Here is a 19,925-nt window from a genome sequence, read left to right on the forward strand (position 1 = left end):
ATTTGCGAAGTGAAACTCCATAATTAATAGTTTATATCAAATAACCACAAATGTAAATGATACATTTTACCATGAGAAGTATGTCAATGTTTCATAGAATGACTAACACTTAGAAATAACTTACATTTCAAGTGTTTAACTATAATTTATTAAGATCAGAAATTAGAGCAAGATTATAAAAAGGATAAAAAACACAACATTACAGGTACCTCGGCAGCGTACTCAAACATTTGAAGCCGTTTCGTCAGCGTTGTTTTACACTCTTCAGACAACGTCCCTGTACCACTGTCCAGAACGGTCAACAAACAGGAGAGTTCTAGAAACAAAGATACACACTGTTCAACTTAAAACATATTTTACAATTGCCATAAGAAGTTCTAATGGAAGCCCAGTAAATTTTCTGTTAACAGTTTGATCCTAAAAGAACTTCAATGTTGCTGATTTACTGTTAATATCATTGGTTCCATGAATTACAATCTTCGACAGTATGACGTAGCACAACCACCTACGTAATATTAAAATATTTACATTATTCATGTTTTAACCATTGCTCCAGAGCAGCAGTAGAAAATTCTACATATTTTAAACAGTTCGGTTAAAGTTTACCCCTCAAAGCAGAAATATGTAAAATTAACAAAAAATTCATGTGTGTGAGTAACCATTAAAACAAAACTTTTCAAAACATTTTAAAATTATATGTACAATTGAAAATAAGATTATATTAATGTACTGATATGAAGGAAGCATAGAAAATTTAAACCTATTTCAGGAACAAAGATGAGAAATTGAAGCTTACGTTTGCCGTGTCCAGCGGGTATATCCTGACAGTAATGTTTGATGTCGGTGATACAGACATGATAAAGAGTAGGGTCAGACTGGATGTCTGCATTTCCATCCTGAATTAAACGTGCTACTTCCTAGACGGTAAAATAGTGATGTTCATATAGCAGGTACCCTGAATTACACGTGCTACTTCTTAGAAGGTTAGGTTAAATAGCAATGTTTATATAGCAAATAAGTGAACTTCTATGAAGAAAGTTGTACTAAACTTTGCAAAGGACAAATTAGAAAAAAAAAGTTCAAAAGTAAATTGTGTAATATTACTTCTTTTTGGAAATTACAACAAATATACATTACTTTAGTGAAAAATTGTATTTCAATACTGCCCCGATAAAGAAAACCACAAAATTGCCAAAATGTCCAAATTTTATTTGCTTCTGTCTAATGATCATTTGAAAACTGTTTACCATTTTCGTAAGCTTTAACAATACAGAAAATCTGACAAAACTTAGAAATTAATTAATGAATTTTTTTATATTTGTTATAACCATATAGACATTGTAATATGATGCTTATATTTCTACAGAAGTGTACAAAAAACCAAAACAAATACCTAAATAGACTAAGCACATTATTACTATTCTGATAACTTCAGTTTGTTAGACATGCAAGTAGAAAATGTCTATCATTCCAACTATAGTTTGTTTTTTTTTTAATTTACCTTGCTATTTGTATTTTTCATAAATCTTTAAACAAAAACAGGAGAAAGATTCAGACAATGAAGCTACATAATGCCTTATTGTTGAGATTTGATAATTTTTAACAAACATAATGAAGTAGGTTTAATCATGGGGTTAAAAGCAGTTACTTTTAACAAAAAGGATTCATCATGAGTTAACCTAATATTACATATAAACCATCTATCTGTGAACTACTACCTTTTTACAGTCTGGATTAAAAATTTTCTTATCCACGAATCTTGATCGTAGACAGTCCTCAACAGTCTCTTCTCGATCTTCACAATTGTTACGAATCTGAAATATGTAACAACTACTCAATCACAGGTTCTGATGTAGACTAATTGTTTAACACAAGTAAAGGTGTCACCAATACTGTAACAAGTTACCTCAACAGAACAGGCCTGGACTAACACTGGATCGAGCTGATAGTCTTGGGCAACTTCTCTCATCACACTTAATATTTCTGCTTCGCACGTGGCTGACAAACGAGTTTTTCTGTACTGTTTCTTCAGACAAGCGATGACCTGAGGATAAATGTGGGAAGTTAGGGAAGCAAAACACGAGTTGTAGTAAGTGAGTAGAGAACAAACATTAGTAACTTTTACTGAAAAATTTTATTATACAGGGTAAGGATAACTTATAACCAGAGTTTACAAAGAAACTTTTATATTGTGGTTAACCTTTCTACTGTATTTGAAACACGCACGATCTAGCTTTTACAATTTCCACACACAGTGTCAGATCATAATTTTAGCGGTGCTATTGTCCATTGCGTGTTATCGTATGACAAGTGTATTAGTTTTCTAGCATTAAGTATTTCTCAGATTTACTCAACAACAGTGGCTCTGATGAGTTGACAAAAAGAAATACTGAGCCCATGTCTGTGCAAGCTGCAGTGAATGGTTGACACTGAAAAATTAGTTACAAGAGACATTCCACACTTGAATTATGGAAAAAAGTTTAACTTTGTGGTATCAATTAATTGGTAACTTGAATTTTAATAAAGGATGTGGTAAAATGAACAAACTTGAACAAACAATTGGTTTTCACCGATTTAAATAATACGAAAATTGATTGATTGATTTAGTGTTTTATGACACAAAGCAGCTAGGCTATCTGCACCAAATGTCCAGTAAAAGGGTAAAGATAAATTAAATGTAGTAAAATACATAAAAGGAAATGAAGTTAAAACAAAACATCATTGAAAAACAGAAAAAGCATAAAACCAATTTTGACACCTAGTTTACAATGTTAAGAGAGAAAGCAGAGTAAGAGAAGTTGTAAAGGACTTTCTCTAGCAAAATGGTAATGATCATAACCTGCCAGGAAGATTAATAGGTAAATACAAGAACCACCGTCAGTCACCTGAAGTTGGTCCTTCCAGTCCTGGTTCCAGGTTATGTGTCATTATGGCCAGTATCAAAAGGTAATGTAATAAAAGTGTTAAAAGACATGCAGCAAAAGTGTAATAACAACTCGCCAAAATGACTAACGGGTAGTTCAAACGGATAGTTAAAACAGCAGCATTAGTCACCTGAAGTTGGCCTTTCCAGTCCTGGTGTCAAGTTATTTAATGTTCTGGCTATTTTACAATGTCAAATTGAACTAGAGAGATTGTGACTTTGAAAAGAGAACCACAATTATAAAGGTGTAATGAATAAATATCAAGCACTTAAATGAGGTTAAAAAGATTAATGACCATTAAAAAACTTAAGACTTTATCAAGGTGGACTGTGTCACCATCACCAATAACACTGTCCAATGTTACAGATAAACCCTGGAACAGAACATGTTTAAAATAGTGCCATTGTTGAGAGTCCTAACGATGGCAAGAAAGTAAAATGTGCCTTACAGTGATTTGAGTGTTACACAAACTACACATTGGTGCATCAGTTCCAAATAAAAGAAAACGATGAGTTAAAAAACTGTGACCAATGCGTAGTACAGTTAGAACAACTTCCTCCTTCCGAACCTTACGGAAGCTAGATGGCCGAAGCCCAATATAGGGTTTTATTTGAAAAAGCTTGTTATCACGTTGCTCACTCCAAGTGGACTGCCAGCTGGCACGGAGATGAGCTTTGAATACAGGACCATAGTCCATGTACGGAATAGGCACAGTGGTGATAGTACCAGAACAGACAGATATAGCTGCCATGTCTGCAAGCGCATTCCCGCAAATACCAATGTGGCCTGGTATCCAGGAAAACTGGATAGAAGTAGATGTTAATGAGAAATGGGCCAGTCGGTTTTGAATATCAGCGAGAACAGGGTGTGAGTCAATGTGAAGCGATTCCAGGGCCAGTAGAGAACTAAGTGACTCAGTATAAATAGTGCAGTCGGAGTACTGCTCAGCTTCAATATAATCCAGGGCAAGAGATATAGTGTACAGTTCAGCAGTGAACACAGAAGCTGTAGAGAGGATTCTGCATGCAACCACCAAACCTTAACAAACCATGGCAGAGTGCACAGAGTCACCTGATTTTGAACCATCCATATAAATTGGAATAGAAAGGTTGTTCGAAAGATGTTCAGTAAATAAAAGACGGTCCTTCCAATCGGGAGTATCTGCCTTTTTCAGATGACTTAAAGAAAGGTCACATTTGGGGGCTGTAATAAGCCATGGGGGGATGGGCTGACCAGTGGATTCTGCAATGTTTTCCAAGGACAGACCTAATTCATCCAATTGCACCTGGATGCGATGGCCAAAGGAACAATGGCAGATTGTCATTTTTGAAAAAGTACAGCCCACTGAGGAAGGAAAACACATCCCCGAGTGGGATGCTTGGGTAATGAGTGAAGTTTCAAAGAATATAATAAAGACAGTTGCAAACGGTGAAGGTGCAGAGAAGGTTCGTGAGCTTCCATGTATAAGCTTTAAATTGGGGAGGTGCGGAAAGCCCCAGTGCAGAGTCGAAGTCCTTGATGATGAATGGGGTCCAGCATCTTTAAGGCCGAGGGTCTGGCAGAGCCATAGACTATTGATCCATAGACGAGTTTTGAATGAATAAGAGCACGATATACCTTTAACATAAAACATTGATCTGCTCCCCAACTGGTAGTAGAGAGGACACGGAGGATGTTCAGTGCTCTTGTGCATTTGACCCATAGCTGCTTTAAGTGTGGTATAAAGGTCAGCTTATGGTCAAAGTTAAGCCCCAAGAACTTGGTCTCCGAGATCACTGACAGCAAAACTTCACTGATGTGAAGTTCAGGATCAGGGTGAATACCCCGTTGACGGCAAAAGTGCATGCATACGGTTTTAGAGAGAGAGAAATTAAAGCCGTTCGCCATAGTCCACTTCAGTACACGATTGAGGGCAGTTTGTAGTTGCCACTCAATATATCTCATGTTCGACGACTGACACGAGATGTGAAAGTCGTCAACATAGAGCCCGTTTGCAACAGTGAGAGGGAGTTGTTCAGTGATGGCATTAATCTTTACATTGAAAAGTGTGACACTCAAAACACAGCCCTGAGGGACCCCAAGTTCCTGTAGAAAAGTATGGGAAAGTGTCAAACCCACATGAACTTGGAATCTCCTGTCCATTAAAAATTTTTAATAAACATGGGTAAATGGACACGTAATCCACATATATGGAGGTCTCACAAAATGCCATACCTCCATGTTGTGTCATAAGTCTTCTCAATGTCAAAGAATATTGATACAAGATGTTGGCATTTGAGAAAGGCTTCTCTGATTGATGTTTCAAGTCGAATTAGGTGGTCCGAGGTGGAATGCCATCGTCGGAACCCACAGTGGATGGGCGAGAGGAGATTGTTTGATTTAAGGAACCAAACAAGATAAGCATTAACCATCCTCTATAAGGTCTTACAGAGACAGCTCGTCAAAGCAATTGGACGGTAGTTTGAAGGAATCTTGGGATCTTTCTCTGGCTTAGAGAAAGGTAAAATAATAGCCTGGCACCAGGCATCAGAAAAAATATTCTCCTGCCAGATACAGTTAAAGACAATTAGAAGGACATCAAGAAAAGCAGGAGATAGATGGTGCAGCATGTCATAGTGTACATCATCAGGTCCAACAGATGTACTGCCAGACCGATGAAGGGCCTTTTTCAGTTCCACCAGTGTAAAGGGACAATTATAGTCAAAAAAACAGTCAGTACGAAAGGAAAGAGGTGAACATTCTGCCCAAGTCTTGATGGCTAAAAAGGTGGAGGAACTAGCAGAAGTGCTAGATACCCAGCAAAAGCTTTCACCTAGAGTATCGGCGATGCTCCGAACATCAGCTACCTCTTGGCCATCAGAGAGTAAGATCGAGAGGGGGACAGAATTGTAGTGCCCACTGACCTTTCAAATCCTGTCCCATATGACTTTGGAACTGGTGGTAGAAGATATGCTAGTTGTGAACTTAATCCAAGATTCCTTCTGGCTTTGAAGTCTTACCCACTTAGCATGTACATGGGCCTGTTGGAAAGCGAGGTTCGAAAGTGTGGGATATCTATAAAAAGTATCCTAGGCCAGTTTTTGAGCCTTCCGTGCTAAGTGGCAAGCAGGATTCAACCACGAACGAGGATATTGTAGAAAACGTGTCAAGGTTTTAGGAATACACTGAGTAGCTGTTTGTATAATACAGTCAGTTACTGCTGCCACACAGTCGTCTCTTGATGGTAGGATCAAGTTCTGCGAGAGCAGTGAAAGTGGACCAGTCTGCCTGATCCAGCTTCCACTGGGGCACGTGGGTAGGGTGGCATTGACCACGGCCAGTCTCTCTCAAAAGTATAGGAAAATGATCACTTCCTAGTGGACTTCTGTCAACCCTCCATGAAAAATGGGAGAATAATGAAGGGGAGCAAACTGAGAGATCAAAAGCAGTAAAGGACTGACTAGGTGTGTCAAAATAAGTGGAAGAACCAGTATTGAAAAGAGAAAGGTTGTGATCAGAGAGCATACGCTCTACAGAGCGACCCCTTCCATCAATAACAGCACTTCCCCAGAGGGGGTGATGCCCATTAAAGTTCCCCAAGAGTGGAAAGGGAGATGACAACTGTTCAACGAGAGCATCAAGGTCTGATTGATCATATGTCTCTCCAGGGGACAGGTAGAGAGAACAAACAGTGATCAACCAATAGTGCCACCCCTCCATGTACAAAGAGAATGTAATATAAGAAAATGAGGTACAACAGGTGTTACAGATGTTGAAGATTACCACTCAGAGTCTTCAAGACGTGGTCGTTTACCTATTGACTGTTTTCTCACAATTTTATTTAAATTTTTTGTTGGAGGATCCATAGGAAAAAAGGAAAATTTCAGTACCCCCGGACCCCACCCCACCATGGGTCCCTACGAGGGGGACTCACTACAATGTCATGCAAGGACATTGCAGCAATGCCAGGGTTTTGTGAGAACTATATACAAACACCAGCATCAGACACAATGTCCACAACACCCGTTGAGAACTTCCAATACTGGTACTTGGCTGACTCTACCCCAAGTGGACCAGCCGATTGACCCAAGGAGGACAACCCAAAGGCCGCCCGTCTACAGGAATTCAAGGCCAAAGTGGTGTGCTAGGGTTGGACCCCTCAACCACCAGGATCCTCCCCTCCCCTTCATGGGTCGCCACGCAAGGCAAACACGTGGTTAGATATTTAGTTCCTAGAGGAGGTGAACTGAAAGAACAGAACCTTCCCTGGGAGGTCCCCTCACCACATACAGGAATCCACACCGAGGGGGTAATGGGAAAAAGAAAATAAAAGTATTATATATACTTCATAAAGTTATACTCAGAGTGTAAATATCTCATTAAACCTATACTGGGTGAAATATATACAGTAAGATGTTTCATACAAAAACAAGTAAATCCTCAACTTACTGACTACTTCCATTCATTATGGATGGAATCTATAACGTATGTCATATTATTAATTGGTTTCACTTTTTTCTCTTAAACACTCGTCTAAAGAACTGAGTGAAATTACTCGTAAGTAAAACATACAAGTGTCTTGGGCAGTAGTAAGTATGATTAATTACAGCATGCATATGTATATTTGTACTGAAAAAATGTATGACGACTAGATTTTGACCCACTGATATAAAATAAAACAATGCCTCATGTAACATAACCAGAAAGTTCAATATTAGAAGTACCAATGGGATACAGACCTCAAGTTTTTTTTTGTGAAACTATTTATACAATAAAATACTTACGTATCAACGATTTTGTTAACTAAAAGATTCCTTAATAATATACGAGTCACAATAAAATGGAATATGTGTGTAATTATTGCTGGGAGCTCCATTGGACTTTCCTTGGTAGTCTTTGCACTAAATGCTGGTACAGGAAAAAAATTGTTCAGTATAATGCAATATATAGACTTTAGTGTAGGGGAGGGTATTAAAAAATGTTCATAATAATTTTATGACAAAAACATGGTTGAACATTTCAAACGGTCACATCTTGAATTACATGTTAAGTTCTCTAATGTACCTTTCCTTCAAATTCTTCATCCTGCTTCTCCTTGGCAATCACAGAAGAACAAAATTTAGGAATATCTCGACTGCAAGCTTCTTTCAGACGGACGTTAAGTCTATAGTCTGTATTCTGTGTCAAAAGTCTTTTCATTACAACAGCTCGACATCGGGGGTCCATTCCAAATGTATTTCTGTTATCTCTCAAACAGTAAAGAACCTATCGGAAAACATCACACTTGTGTGTGTTTATCTAACTTTCTCATAAAGCAGTAAAAGCATTGCAATAAAATATTTAAAAATACAATAATAAACAACTCATATTAAACACAAACTGTTTATAATTACAGTTATATATACATATACATTTTAAAGATCTAATGTTACCAAGCACCGTCACATTTCGAAAACACAAAATATATACGAAATTTCTTGCTGTGAAAAAGGTTTAAGTTGTGTGAATGTTTTCTTTAGTGCAACCAACAAAAAACATCACCAAATTCAAATTCAACATGTGCTTCTGCCATCGAAAATTTCAAATATATCTAAAATGTATAATATTTTGTTCATTTTCTCTGAAATGCATTTCAAATGAACATTTCAGTACCTTTCCTAAGATCTTATCAAAACAATCTGTAATAAGCGAGTTTAAAGATACTGACCATTCAAGATCGTGGAGTACAGTATTTATAATAGTGAAATAAAAATGATCCACGAGTTTTTTATCTTTTGCACTGATTATTTTGCACTGTTATTCAACTTAAAAGAAATGTGCATTTATTAAAAACAGTTCATCACAAAGTGAAAATAACAGTATGTTTTCAAATATTAATTAGAAATATAAGGGCAGTAACTAATGAACATAATTAGTTTACACATATGTCAACAAGTTAAAGCTTATTGTAAATTAAATGAGTGCAAACTGGTAGTTTAAGTACAGATTAAAAAAGGTACACTGGAACCCCTCTAAGCAGCTACCCCTCAGATTCGGTCACCCCTTGAAAGCGGTCATTCAATCACAGCCTCTTTTTTGTTTAAATAATCCCTAATTATGTACAGTGGAACCACTCTAATCAGGCCAGTACGTCTTAGTCCCGAAGGTGGCTGCTTTAGACGGGTTCCACTGCAATGTTATGGTGTGAAAGTGTACAACATATACTTAACACTGTGTGAAAGTGTACAACATATACTTCTTACTTGTGAATCATGTTCATCTGGGCAAAATTTCTTTATCATAGTTTTACAAACTGTCATCAACGTGAAGTCAATTGCATTATCCACCATCTCTTCTTTTTCCAGTTTAAAGAGGGCTTTATGGCAGGATGAAGAGAGATGTCGTTGGTTGTTTTTTAGACACTCTAGTATCTGGTGAAATAAATATCATATTTACTGTGTTGGTTGAAATGTGAATCCAAGTATAATCTAATAATAATACAAGTTTTGTCTCCGAAATATTTGCATGCATACGTTCCGTAATGGATGTAAATATACTTTAGCAGACACTTTGTATAACATATTATCACAGTTCTATAAAAGGTCTACTGTTAGGTCATAGAAAAACATTAAGTTTGTATACTAACAATATTAAACAAGATAAACTTAGCCATAACTAAACCACAGCAAAATAACATGTACAACTTATAACGTCAGCGTAAATCTTTATCACATGTTGAACGTACTTAATAGAGGATTTACTAATGTTAGGCCTAAGACCAATGGACTTTTAAGATTTCAGTGTCTGAAATTAGGATTATTTTGCTAGAACATATTGTGTGTGACATCACCAAGGATCTAGAAAATTAAACCCACCATTAGTCCTGAACAAAGGAATAAAATACAACACCAAGCATGTGAAACCAATAATTGGTTCAAAGGAAGTTGCGATGAATACTGGACACCACAGCTGATTGACTTTTATGTCAAACAGTTTCAGTAAACACTAAATAACTTCACAGAAAATATGAACAATGATAAAGTGTTTTAAATGTAGTCTTAAAACAGCAATGGATGTCAAATGGTAATCTGTATTGTATTTGCAGCTGAATGCTTAACACATGAGATGCCATTCCTGTATTAGAAAACAGGTACGTTGACCTTTAACACTGGTTCCACATATAAAATATATTGTTTAAATACTCAAATCATTTATATAAAAAAACTGAAAAAAACAGGTATGCTGACCCTTAACACTGGTTCCACATATAAAATACATTGTTTAAACACTCAAATCATTTATATAAAAAACTGAAATAAAACAGGTATGCTGACCCTTAACACTGGTTCCACATATAAAATACATTGTTTAAACACTCAAATCATTTATATAAAAAACTGAAATAAAACAGGTACGCTGACTCTTAACACTGGTTCCACATAAAATACATTGTTTAAACACTCAAATCATTTATATAAAAAACTGAAATAAAACAGGTACGCTAACCCTTAACACTGGTTCCACATATAAAATACATTGTTTAAACACTCAAATCATTTATATAAAAAACTGAAATAAAACAGGTACGCTAACCCTTAACACTGGTTCCACATATAAAATACATTGTTTAAACACTCAAATCATTTATATAAAAAACTGAAATAAAACAGGTACGCTGACTCTTAACACTGGTTCCACATAAAATACATTGTTTAAACACTCAAATCATTTATGTAAAAAACTGAAATAAAACAGGTATGCTGACCCTTAACACTGGTTCCACATATAAAATACATTGTTTAAACACTCAAATCATTTATATAAAAAACTGAAATAAAACAGGTATGCTGACCCTTAACACTGGTTCCACATATAAAACACAATGTTTAAACACTCAAATCATTTATATAAAAAAACTGAAATAAATCAAGTATGCTGACCCTTAACACTGGTTCCACATATAAAATACATTGTTAAACACTCAAATCATTTATATAAAAAAACTGAAATAAAACAGGTATGCTGACCCTTAACACTGGTTCCACATATAAAATACATTGTTTAAACACTCAAATCATTTATATCAAAAACTGAAATAAAACAGGTATGCTGACCCTTAACACTGGTTCCACATATAAAATACATTGTTTAAACACTCAAATCATTTATATACAAAACTGAAATTATTTTGTCACCCACTTAGTAATGATAGTTTCACAACGACTAAAAAACAAAATAACTTATTGTAAAATGAGTTTTCTTTAGATACAACTGTCCTTAAAATATACATTAAAATGAAACTAAATATTTCTTACTAATAATTCAACAGTACCCACTGTAGAAACTGATTTAAACAAGTTTCTAAAAACTTTTTCGTAATATCAATGTTAGTACACTCAATGTACAAGTTTGAAACAGTTACTTCCTAGTCTCTTTTAATTACATGTACACTAAAATACAAATCATGTGTACTCGTAACACACAATAAAATACATTATTCCATTCAGTACACAAAATACAGGGTGTACTTTGTCATGTTTAATAATCTTACATAAAAATATGAAGAAAGAGCAGCTAAGAAGAAAGACAACGGTTTCTTGGGGTTGGGAAAGTCACCCTGAAACAGTTACATTACAATTATTTTTTAAGGTATAAACAAAAGAATAACTACAGGGCCTACTCTTGGCATATGCCCAGTATGTTAGTTTGATGAAGGATTATCTGTGCAAGGCCATCCATAATTGGAAGTGATGGACAAGAGAGAAAAGCAGGTACTTTTTACTAACAAACTGTGGGATTGTCCATCACATTATAATAACCCCAAGGCTTAAAAGATGAGTATGTTTGGTGAAAGGATTTTATCCTGGGATCTGCAGACTACGACTCATATGCCCTGACTTACAGCCTGTTCTGAAAAACAAAAAAAAAACTAGAAACCTTAAAGAAATTCAAGTCAAAGAACAAAAACCAGAAATACTGTTAACGTCACAACGACTTCCGTGAAGAGTGCTGTGACACGCAGGTGATCAAGTTTTATTTATTGTCCTTATGGTCATTTTACATGCACGATTCTGGTATACTTCAGAGACCATTTACGATGTAACGTTAAATATTACTCACTAAAAAATTTTTTTGAATGATTCTTTAAAAGGTAATACTGAATAAACTTGATGATTTGAGTGCCTATAACTAATTAAGTACAATTCAATATACCAAGGAAATAAGATTTTCACATTAAAATAATATCTGAACACACTATGTTTTGGTAGTACTTAAATTATCCAATTATTAATTTTAGACACAATCATTGAAAGAAAACAACTACAGGTTTGAAAGGCTTAATAACGTACAAGATTTATTCTCCTATCAAATAACTATTTGAATAATAACATTTGTATAACCTTCTAATATCATTTTTGCCAACAAAATAAATCATGCAAGTTTGTTAAAAAGTGAGAAAAGACAATAAAGTGGTAGCTTAAGCCTAATTTCACAAGAAAGTACAAACTCAAGCCTAAATAACTTCTAACAAGGTTGAAAAGGGTGGGTTATATAGAGTTTTGCCAGTTTAAATAGCAAAATATTTCTTTGTTTGTTTCACCTGTAGCAATATGTATCTGTATGACCTATCAAAAAATAAATTGTTGTTAGTTATTAGCAAAAATATCATTAGATTAACATTTCAATTTCTGGTTCTTTATGTCCATAACAGTTGTTACCAGTCAATAAAGTGTAAACATTACCTGAGATTCCCCAGGACTGACATTACTACAAAACTTCTTTTGGTCCTGAACACATTCTTCGTTCAATACTGGATTAAGCTTTATGTTTTCTTCCTAAGAACACCAAAAATTAACCAGATTAGAACACGTACCAACACCAAAAATTAACCAGATCAGAACACGTAACAACAAAAATAACCAAATTAGAACACATCATAATTACATCTAAAAATTAAGCATAGTATGATAAAGATGACACAATTAGAAACAGTTGTATTGACACTGTAGATTATGATGTAATATAATATATTTATAAATTCTCTCTGTACTGAAGACTTGATTTCTTGGGACTTCATGTTTCTTTACAGTGAAAACAAACAAACAAACAGAATATGCTGAAACAAATCATCCTTTCATTAGAACATCAGTCTTAGGGGTCAACAACAGACTACACCACGTATTTTCTGGCATAGTACCAACTTAAGATCAAAATCTAATGACATTTATTCAAGAATGTAGTAACTCAATGGTGGGAAACCTAGTGTTCCTTACATGCTACACTGTATTTCATATATAGATCAATGTTATTATTATGTGTAATTTTTGTTTTATGGCTGGTAAAAGGAGTCTTTTCCTTAAAGGGCTGTCTGTTTATTAAATTTGATTGTTCACCATTTTTGTATCTGATAAATGTATGTAAATAAAATGAATAATGTAATTATTAAATGAAAGTTTATCAAATGATACATATCTTACCCTTTCAAACAATTCAACACGAAGGTGTTGTCTGCACTCTTTGGAAATACGTTGTTTCTTGTCCTGAAATGTATCATTCATGACGTGCTCACTGAGGCAAGAAATCACCTGATATCTGAAAGTAGACACATCTTAATCTTTTAAAAACTGATACTATTTCATAAGAGGCATTTACTGAGGTTAACGTATATGTACTGCTCTTAGTGATAAAATCACACTGTGTAACAATTACAAAACAAGAATATCTGTTACTATAGTGAAAAAATGGAATATCTTAAATATTTAACGATTTCACTGAAAACAGATATTAAACAATAACAAAAAACATTAGCTCAGTACAACAACAGCTACCAGGCTGTATTACGGTTAACAAAGAAGTATATACAACAACAGCTACCGGGCTGTATTACGGTTAACAAAGAAGTATATACAACAGCAGCTACCAGGCTGTATTACGGTTAACAAAGAAGTATATACAACAACAGCTACCGGGCTGTATTACGGTTAACAAAGAAGTACATACAACAGCAGCTGCCGGGCTGCATTACGGTTAACAAAGAAGTACATACAACAGCAGCTGCCGGGCTGCATTACGGTTAACAAAGAAGTACATACAACAGCAGCTGCCGGGCTGCATTACGGTTAACAAAGAAGTACATACAACAGCAGCTGCCGGCTGCATTACGGTTAACAAAGAAGTACATACAACAGCAGCTGCCAGGCTGCATTACGGTTAACAAAGAAGTATTACAACAGCAGCCGCCAGGCTGCATTCACGGTTAACAAAGAAGTATTATACAACAGCAGCCGCCAGGCTGCATTCACGGTTAACAAAGAAGTACATACAACAGCAGCCGCCAGGCTGCATTCACGGTTAACAAAGAAGTACATACAACAGCAGCTGCCAGGCTGCATTACGGTTAACAAAGAAGTACATACAACAGCAGCTGCCAGGCTGCATTACGGTTAACAAAGAAGTACATACAACAGCAGCTGCCAGGCTGCATTACGGTTAACAAAGAAGTACATACAACAGCAGCTGCCAGGCTGCATTCACGGTTAACAAAGAAGTACATACAAACAGCAGCCGCCAGGCTGCATTCACGGTTAACAAAGAAGCTATTGACACAAACAGCAGCCGCCAGGCTGCATCACGGTTAACAAAGAAGTACATACAACAGCAGCCGCCAGGCTGCATTCACGGTTAACAAAGAAGTACATACAACAGCAGCCGCCAGGCTGCATTCACGGTTAACAAAGTAGCATACAACAGCAGCCGCCAGGCTGCATTCGGTTAACAAAGAAGTACATACAACAGCAGCCGCCAGGCTGCATTCACGGTTAACAAAGAAGTACATACAACAGCAGCCGCCAGGCTGCATTACGGTTAACAAAGAAGTACATACAACAGCAGCTGCCAGGCTGCATTACGGTTAACAAAGAAGTACATACAACAGCAGCTGCCAGGCTGCATTACGGTTAACAAAGAAGTACATACAACAGCAGCTGCCAGGCTGCATTACGGTTAACAAAGAAGTACATACAACAGCAGCTGCCAGGCTGCATTACGGTTAACAAAGAAGTACATACAACAGCAGCTGCCAGGCTGCATTACGGTTAACAAAGAAGTACATACAACAGCAGCTGCCAGGCTGCATTACGGTTAACAAAGACGTATATACAACAGCAGCTGCCAGGCTGTATTACGGTTAACAAAGATCGATATATACAACAGCAGCCGCCAGGCTGTATTACGGTTAACAAAGATCGATATACAAACAGCAGCCGCCAGGCTGTATTACGGTTAACAAAGAAGTATATACAACAGCAGCTGCCAGGCTGCATTACGGTTAACAAAGAAGTATATACAACAGCAGCTGCCAGGCTGTATTACGGTTAACAAAGAAGTATATACAACAGCAGCTGCCAGGTTGTATTACGGTTAACAAAGAAGTATATACAACAACAGCTACCAGGCTGTATTACGTTTAACAAAGAAGTATATACAACAACAGCTACCAGGCTGTATTACGTTTAACAAAGAAGTATATACAACAACAGCTACCAGGCTGTATTACGTTGAACAAAGAAGTATATACAACAACAGCTACCAGGCTGTATTACGTTTAACAAAGAAGTAAATAAAACAACAGCTATCATGTTGTATTACGGTTAACAAAGAAGTATATACAACAACAGCTACCAGGCTGTATTACGTTTAACAAAGAAGTAAATAAAACAACAGCTATCATGTTGTATTACTGTTAACAAAGAAGTATATACAACAGTTATCAAGTTGTATAATGGTTAATAAGGTCAATATATAATATTGTTCTTACAATACCATTTTTAATGTGTATTCCAGTTAAACTAGAAAACTTACTTTGTCTTCACTGTCTTGCAGTAATTTAGGACATCCTTTTTGCATGCTTCTTTAAATTTGAAAGAGAAGCGGTAATCTTGCAGAGAAAGCTATTCACGAAATAAAACACACAATAATTACATGAAGTTTGAACATCAAAAAATGTGTACATACAGTGATGCAACCAGTCCAAAATTAAATTATTACAGAATAATTAAAAACATTTAAACATCCAAGATGTAATAGGAGAAGAAAACACAAAGACAAGATTTAAAAAAACACACTAAAAAGTAACACAGTGCCATGGATGAGTTAATTCATTCTCAATAATATCTAACTTCAATGCCAAATGTCAGCAGCATACATGCATTTGACCTACTTACAAACTGTTTCACTTTTGATCCAAAATAGCGTCACGAAAAAAAGTTTCAAAATGGAGAAGCATTAGAGTTGTATCGTAGTAGCTGAAATACTTGGCAGTCAACAGGTTAAACCTCATGACGTAACAAAATCAAACACTTGTGTAAATTTAACTGTTACCTTATCAAGAATTTTGACTTGTTATGCAGTGGTGAAAAAAAAGTGGTTTGACCTGGGTCATATTGAACAATGTAAGGGTCAGTTTGTACATCAAGTCTTCTAATCTTCCATTCACAAAGTAAAACCAAAACTTGTGATTTAATTAAAGTCTAAAACAAATAAAAAGAAATGAATTTGATTAAACTTCTCTGTATTCTTAACAATCTTGCACTGAGGCTAAAATATTAAATTCCAATCAGACTAGAAAACAGTCAGCAGACAACACATGATCAAATGAAAAAAAATGTTTGTCATAAAAATGCACGATTCTCTCTTCTGGTTTAATTATAAATGTAAGCCATTTTCAGGGATTTTGTTGAAATTTCCTTTAAATATACACTTTATTATAAAAACCTTAAAACATCATATGTTAATCCAGTTTCATAAAATTATATTTTAATGAAACTTCAAGGTTCTTACAGCAGAATTACAATACGTAGTAAAAACACGTCAGTGACTTTGATGGAGATACCAGCTAACATGTAAGTTAGACATCCTTTCTGGACTACACATCTGCATTTTAAGCAATCACCTGAAAACTACAAAACCTAAGAAAGTGGATTTCAGAAGAAACAAAAATTAACTAGTCCTGTCTCACAAAAGGAGGGGAAAAAAAAAAGTTCTTCAGGTTGGTCAGCAGTAATTATACATAGTTCAAATCATGGATTTGGACCAAATGCAAATTAGCACATTTTGTAGCTTTGTGCTGAACAAACAACAAACAATTGGAAGGAACATAGAATTATATTTAAATTGCCTTTATTTAAGTCTTTGCATGACAAGCAAGGCAACAACTTGTTTATGGAGCACATAAGGTGTATTAACCCACACTATATTTACACACTTAACTATAGTTTAAAGTGTCAGACTTCATTTACTTATATTTTCCTTATTACATGTAATGAAGAAATAAATGCTATACATGAACTTGTTTGTTTATTAAATTTGAAGCACTTTTTAAAGTCTTTCTAAAACACTTTCAGAATGTTTTAAGCACTTTTTAGAAGCTAAAATCTACATCAAAATCAATCAGATTCTATGAATTTTTATAAAATCCATGTTTATTTGTTCAACGTATGAATTTAGACTAAAAAGAAAGACTTCACTTACTACACACTCAACCCTATAACATATACTAAAGTTAGATACGTTAATAGATTCTGCTGTTATTATATTTTCATGTACTTTTGGCAAAACAAGGTACCATTTCAATTCTTTGAGATTCTATTCTCAATTTCAAGGACTTTCAATGATGCATATGCACCCTAATTAAAGTGAATGCCATAAAATGAGCTGTCTGTACTGTGGTGCAATGCCACAAAATGGGCTGTCTGTACTGTGGTGCAATGCCACAAAATGGGCTGTCTGTACTGTGGTGCAATGCCACAAAATGGGCTATCTGTACTGTGGTCAACTGCCCGACTTAACTGCCACGTGCTAATGTAAAAAACAAATTTTGAACCTCTTACCAGTTGGAAATGTTCAACAGCTGTTCTGCACTTCGAGTTTTTCTTCATTAGAGGATCGTTTTTGTTGTTAATTAGGCAGGACATAATGTCACCCTGGTCTACATCCTTAGATAGCATGTCCTAGGATAGGAAGCATAACAAACAAACTGATGTAACAGAAAAGTACCAATTAATGGACACATCTCAAAATATAATTATTTCTATTTCACTATTTTGCCAGAATAATTCTTAGATAACATATACTACAATAAGAAATATAAAAACAAACAATTATTTAAGAAAGCATGAAAACTATCCCTAAAACAATAGTTTCAAAATATAAACCTTTAACATATTTCTCCTAGATTTGTTTTTCCCCAAAGGATTCTTCGACGATACCAAAAAGAGCAAATTTATCTTTCTCGTTGTTACATTTGTTATTGTTTTAATTCCATAAAGAAAATATATAGTAAGGAAGTTGCTTATTTCACAAAATAAACAAAAGCACAAAATTAGTATTGCAAATAAAAACAAAGTTTGTTTTTCATTTCAAAGTGTTTTGTGTTCTAACAAAATTTACAACTGTAATATTACTCATTTTATAACTTAAAAAAAAACAACTAAAAACTAAAAACAATTTCTTTTCAATAAAAACGTTTTTAAACAGTCATAATGGTCACTCTACGTGCTTTAACTGGGATTAAACTGCACAGGGCACAACCTCTCATTTACACAATTAAACTGTACAGGGCACAACGTCTTATTTACACAATTAAACTGCACAAGGCACAACCACTTATTTACACAATTAAACTGCACAGGGCACAACCACAATTAAACTGCAGGGCACAACCTCAGATTTACACAATTAAACTGCACAGGGCACAACCTCGTATTTACACAATTAAACTGCACAAGGCACAACCACTTATTTACACAATTAAACTGCACAAGGCACAACCACTTATTTACACAATAAAACTGCACAGGGCACAACCACTTATTTACACAATTAAACTGCACAGGGCACAACCTCTTATTTACACAATTAAACTGCACAGGGCACAACCTCTTATTTACACAATTAAACTGCACAGGGCACAACCACTTATTTACACAATAAAACTGCACAGGGCACAACCACTTATTTACACAATAAAACTGCACAGGGCACAACCTCTTATTTACACAATTAAACTGCACAGGGCACAACCTCTTATTTACACAATTAAACTGCACAGGACACAACCTCTTATTTACACAATTAAACTGCACAGGGCACAACCTCTTATTTACACAATTAAACTGCACAGGGCACAACCTCTTATTTACACAATTAAACTGCACAGGGCACAACCTCTTATTTACACAATTAAACTGCACAGGGCACAACCTCTTATTTACACAATTAAACTGCACAGGGCACAACCTCTTATTTACACAATTAAACTGCACAGGGCACAACCTCTTATTTACACAATTAAACTGCACAGGGCACAACCTCTTATTTACACAATTAAACTGCACAGGGCACAACCTCTTATTTACACAATTAAACTGCACAGGGCACAACATCTTATATACAAAATTAAATCAAGTTAAACATTTTATCTATTTACGTCAATAATAACTTCGCAGCAAAGTGTAGTTCACATAATTTAATTTTATATTGTGCCATGTGATGTATTTTCATTCTGAATTTTCCCTAAGAGATTTTCTATTTTCCTTAAAATTAGTTTCAGTGTCCAACCAAGTAAAACATACATAAGAAAAAAACAGGATACAATATATGAACCTCCCACTTTCTCAATCTGTTTATATATCAATAACATTGTCAAATCCACTATTGTATTATAGCTTTCAAGGCAGTTAATTAACATACACTTTCTTATTAGATGGACTGTTTATAACCAACAGAAAAAGTTTTTCCTTCATTAAATATTTATTTTTATCTCTTGTTTATTTAACATGCACACACAGATGGTCTCAGATTATTACAAAGACCTGCAAATTTAAACGTCATACAAGTTGTTTTGGTTTTTACAACAAATTATGAATAATTCAGACACAAAGATTTCAAAACAAAGTTTCCTTTTGTTGATAGCACACAAGAATATTTTACATATTGGGAAGAAACAAAACACACTGAATGAAATTATTCCCTCATCTACTACAG

The 19,925-nt window shown here is 35.1% G+C and overlaps 1 protein-coding gene across 1 annotated transcript in view; it reads right to left on the reverse strand.

Moving 5' to 3' along the window:
* Positions 1 to 19,925, reverse strand: part of Glg1 (Golgi apparatus protein 1) — a 49,049-nt gene that overhangs the window by 1,406 nt on the left and 27,718 nt on the right. The window contains exons 13-22 of the mRNA XM_076517962.1: positions 17,771 to 17,890; positions 15,744 to 15,832; positions 13,361 to 13,475; positions 12,626 to 12,718; positions 9,146 to 9,313; positions 7,968 to 8,168; positions 1,907 to 2,044; positions 1,719 to 1,814; positions 797 to 917; positions 210 to 316 (exon numbers count right to left, since the gene is read on the reverse strand). Coding sequence (XP_076374077.1) covers positions 210 to 316; positions 797 to 917; positions 1,719 to 1,814; positions 1,907 to 2,044; positions 7,968 to 8,168; positions 9,146 to 9,313; positions 12,626 to 12,718; positions 13,361 to 13,475; positions 15,744 to 15,832; positions 17,771 to 17,890 — 1,248 coding nt within the window. The remainder of the gene's footprint in view (positions 1 to 209; positions 317 to 796; positions 918 to 1,718; positions 1,815 to 1,906; positions 2,045 to 7,967; positions 8,169 to 9,145; positions 9,314 to 12,625; positions 12,719 to 13,360; positions 13,476 to 15,743; positions 15,833 to 17,770; positions 17,891 to 19,925) is intronic.

The sequence above is a fragment of the Tachypleus tridentatus genome, chromosome 1 (assembly GCF_004210375.1).
Source record: "Tachypleus tridentatus isolate NWPU-2018 chromosome 1, ASM421037v1, whole genome shotgun sequence".
Classification (NCBI taxonomy): domain Eukaryota; kingdom Metazoa; phylum Arthropoda; class Merostomata; order Xiphosura; family Limulidae; genus Tachypleus; species Tachypleus tridentatus.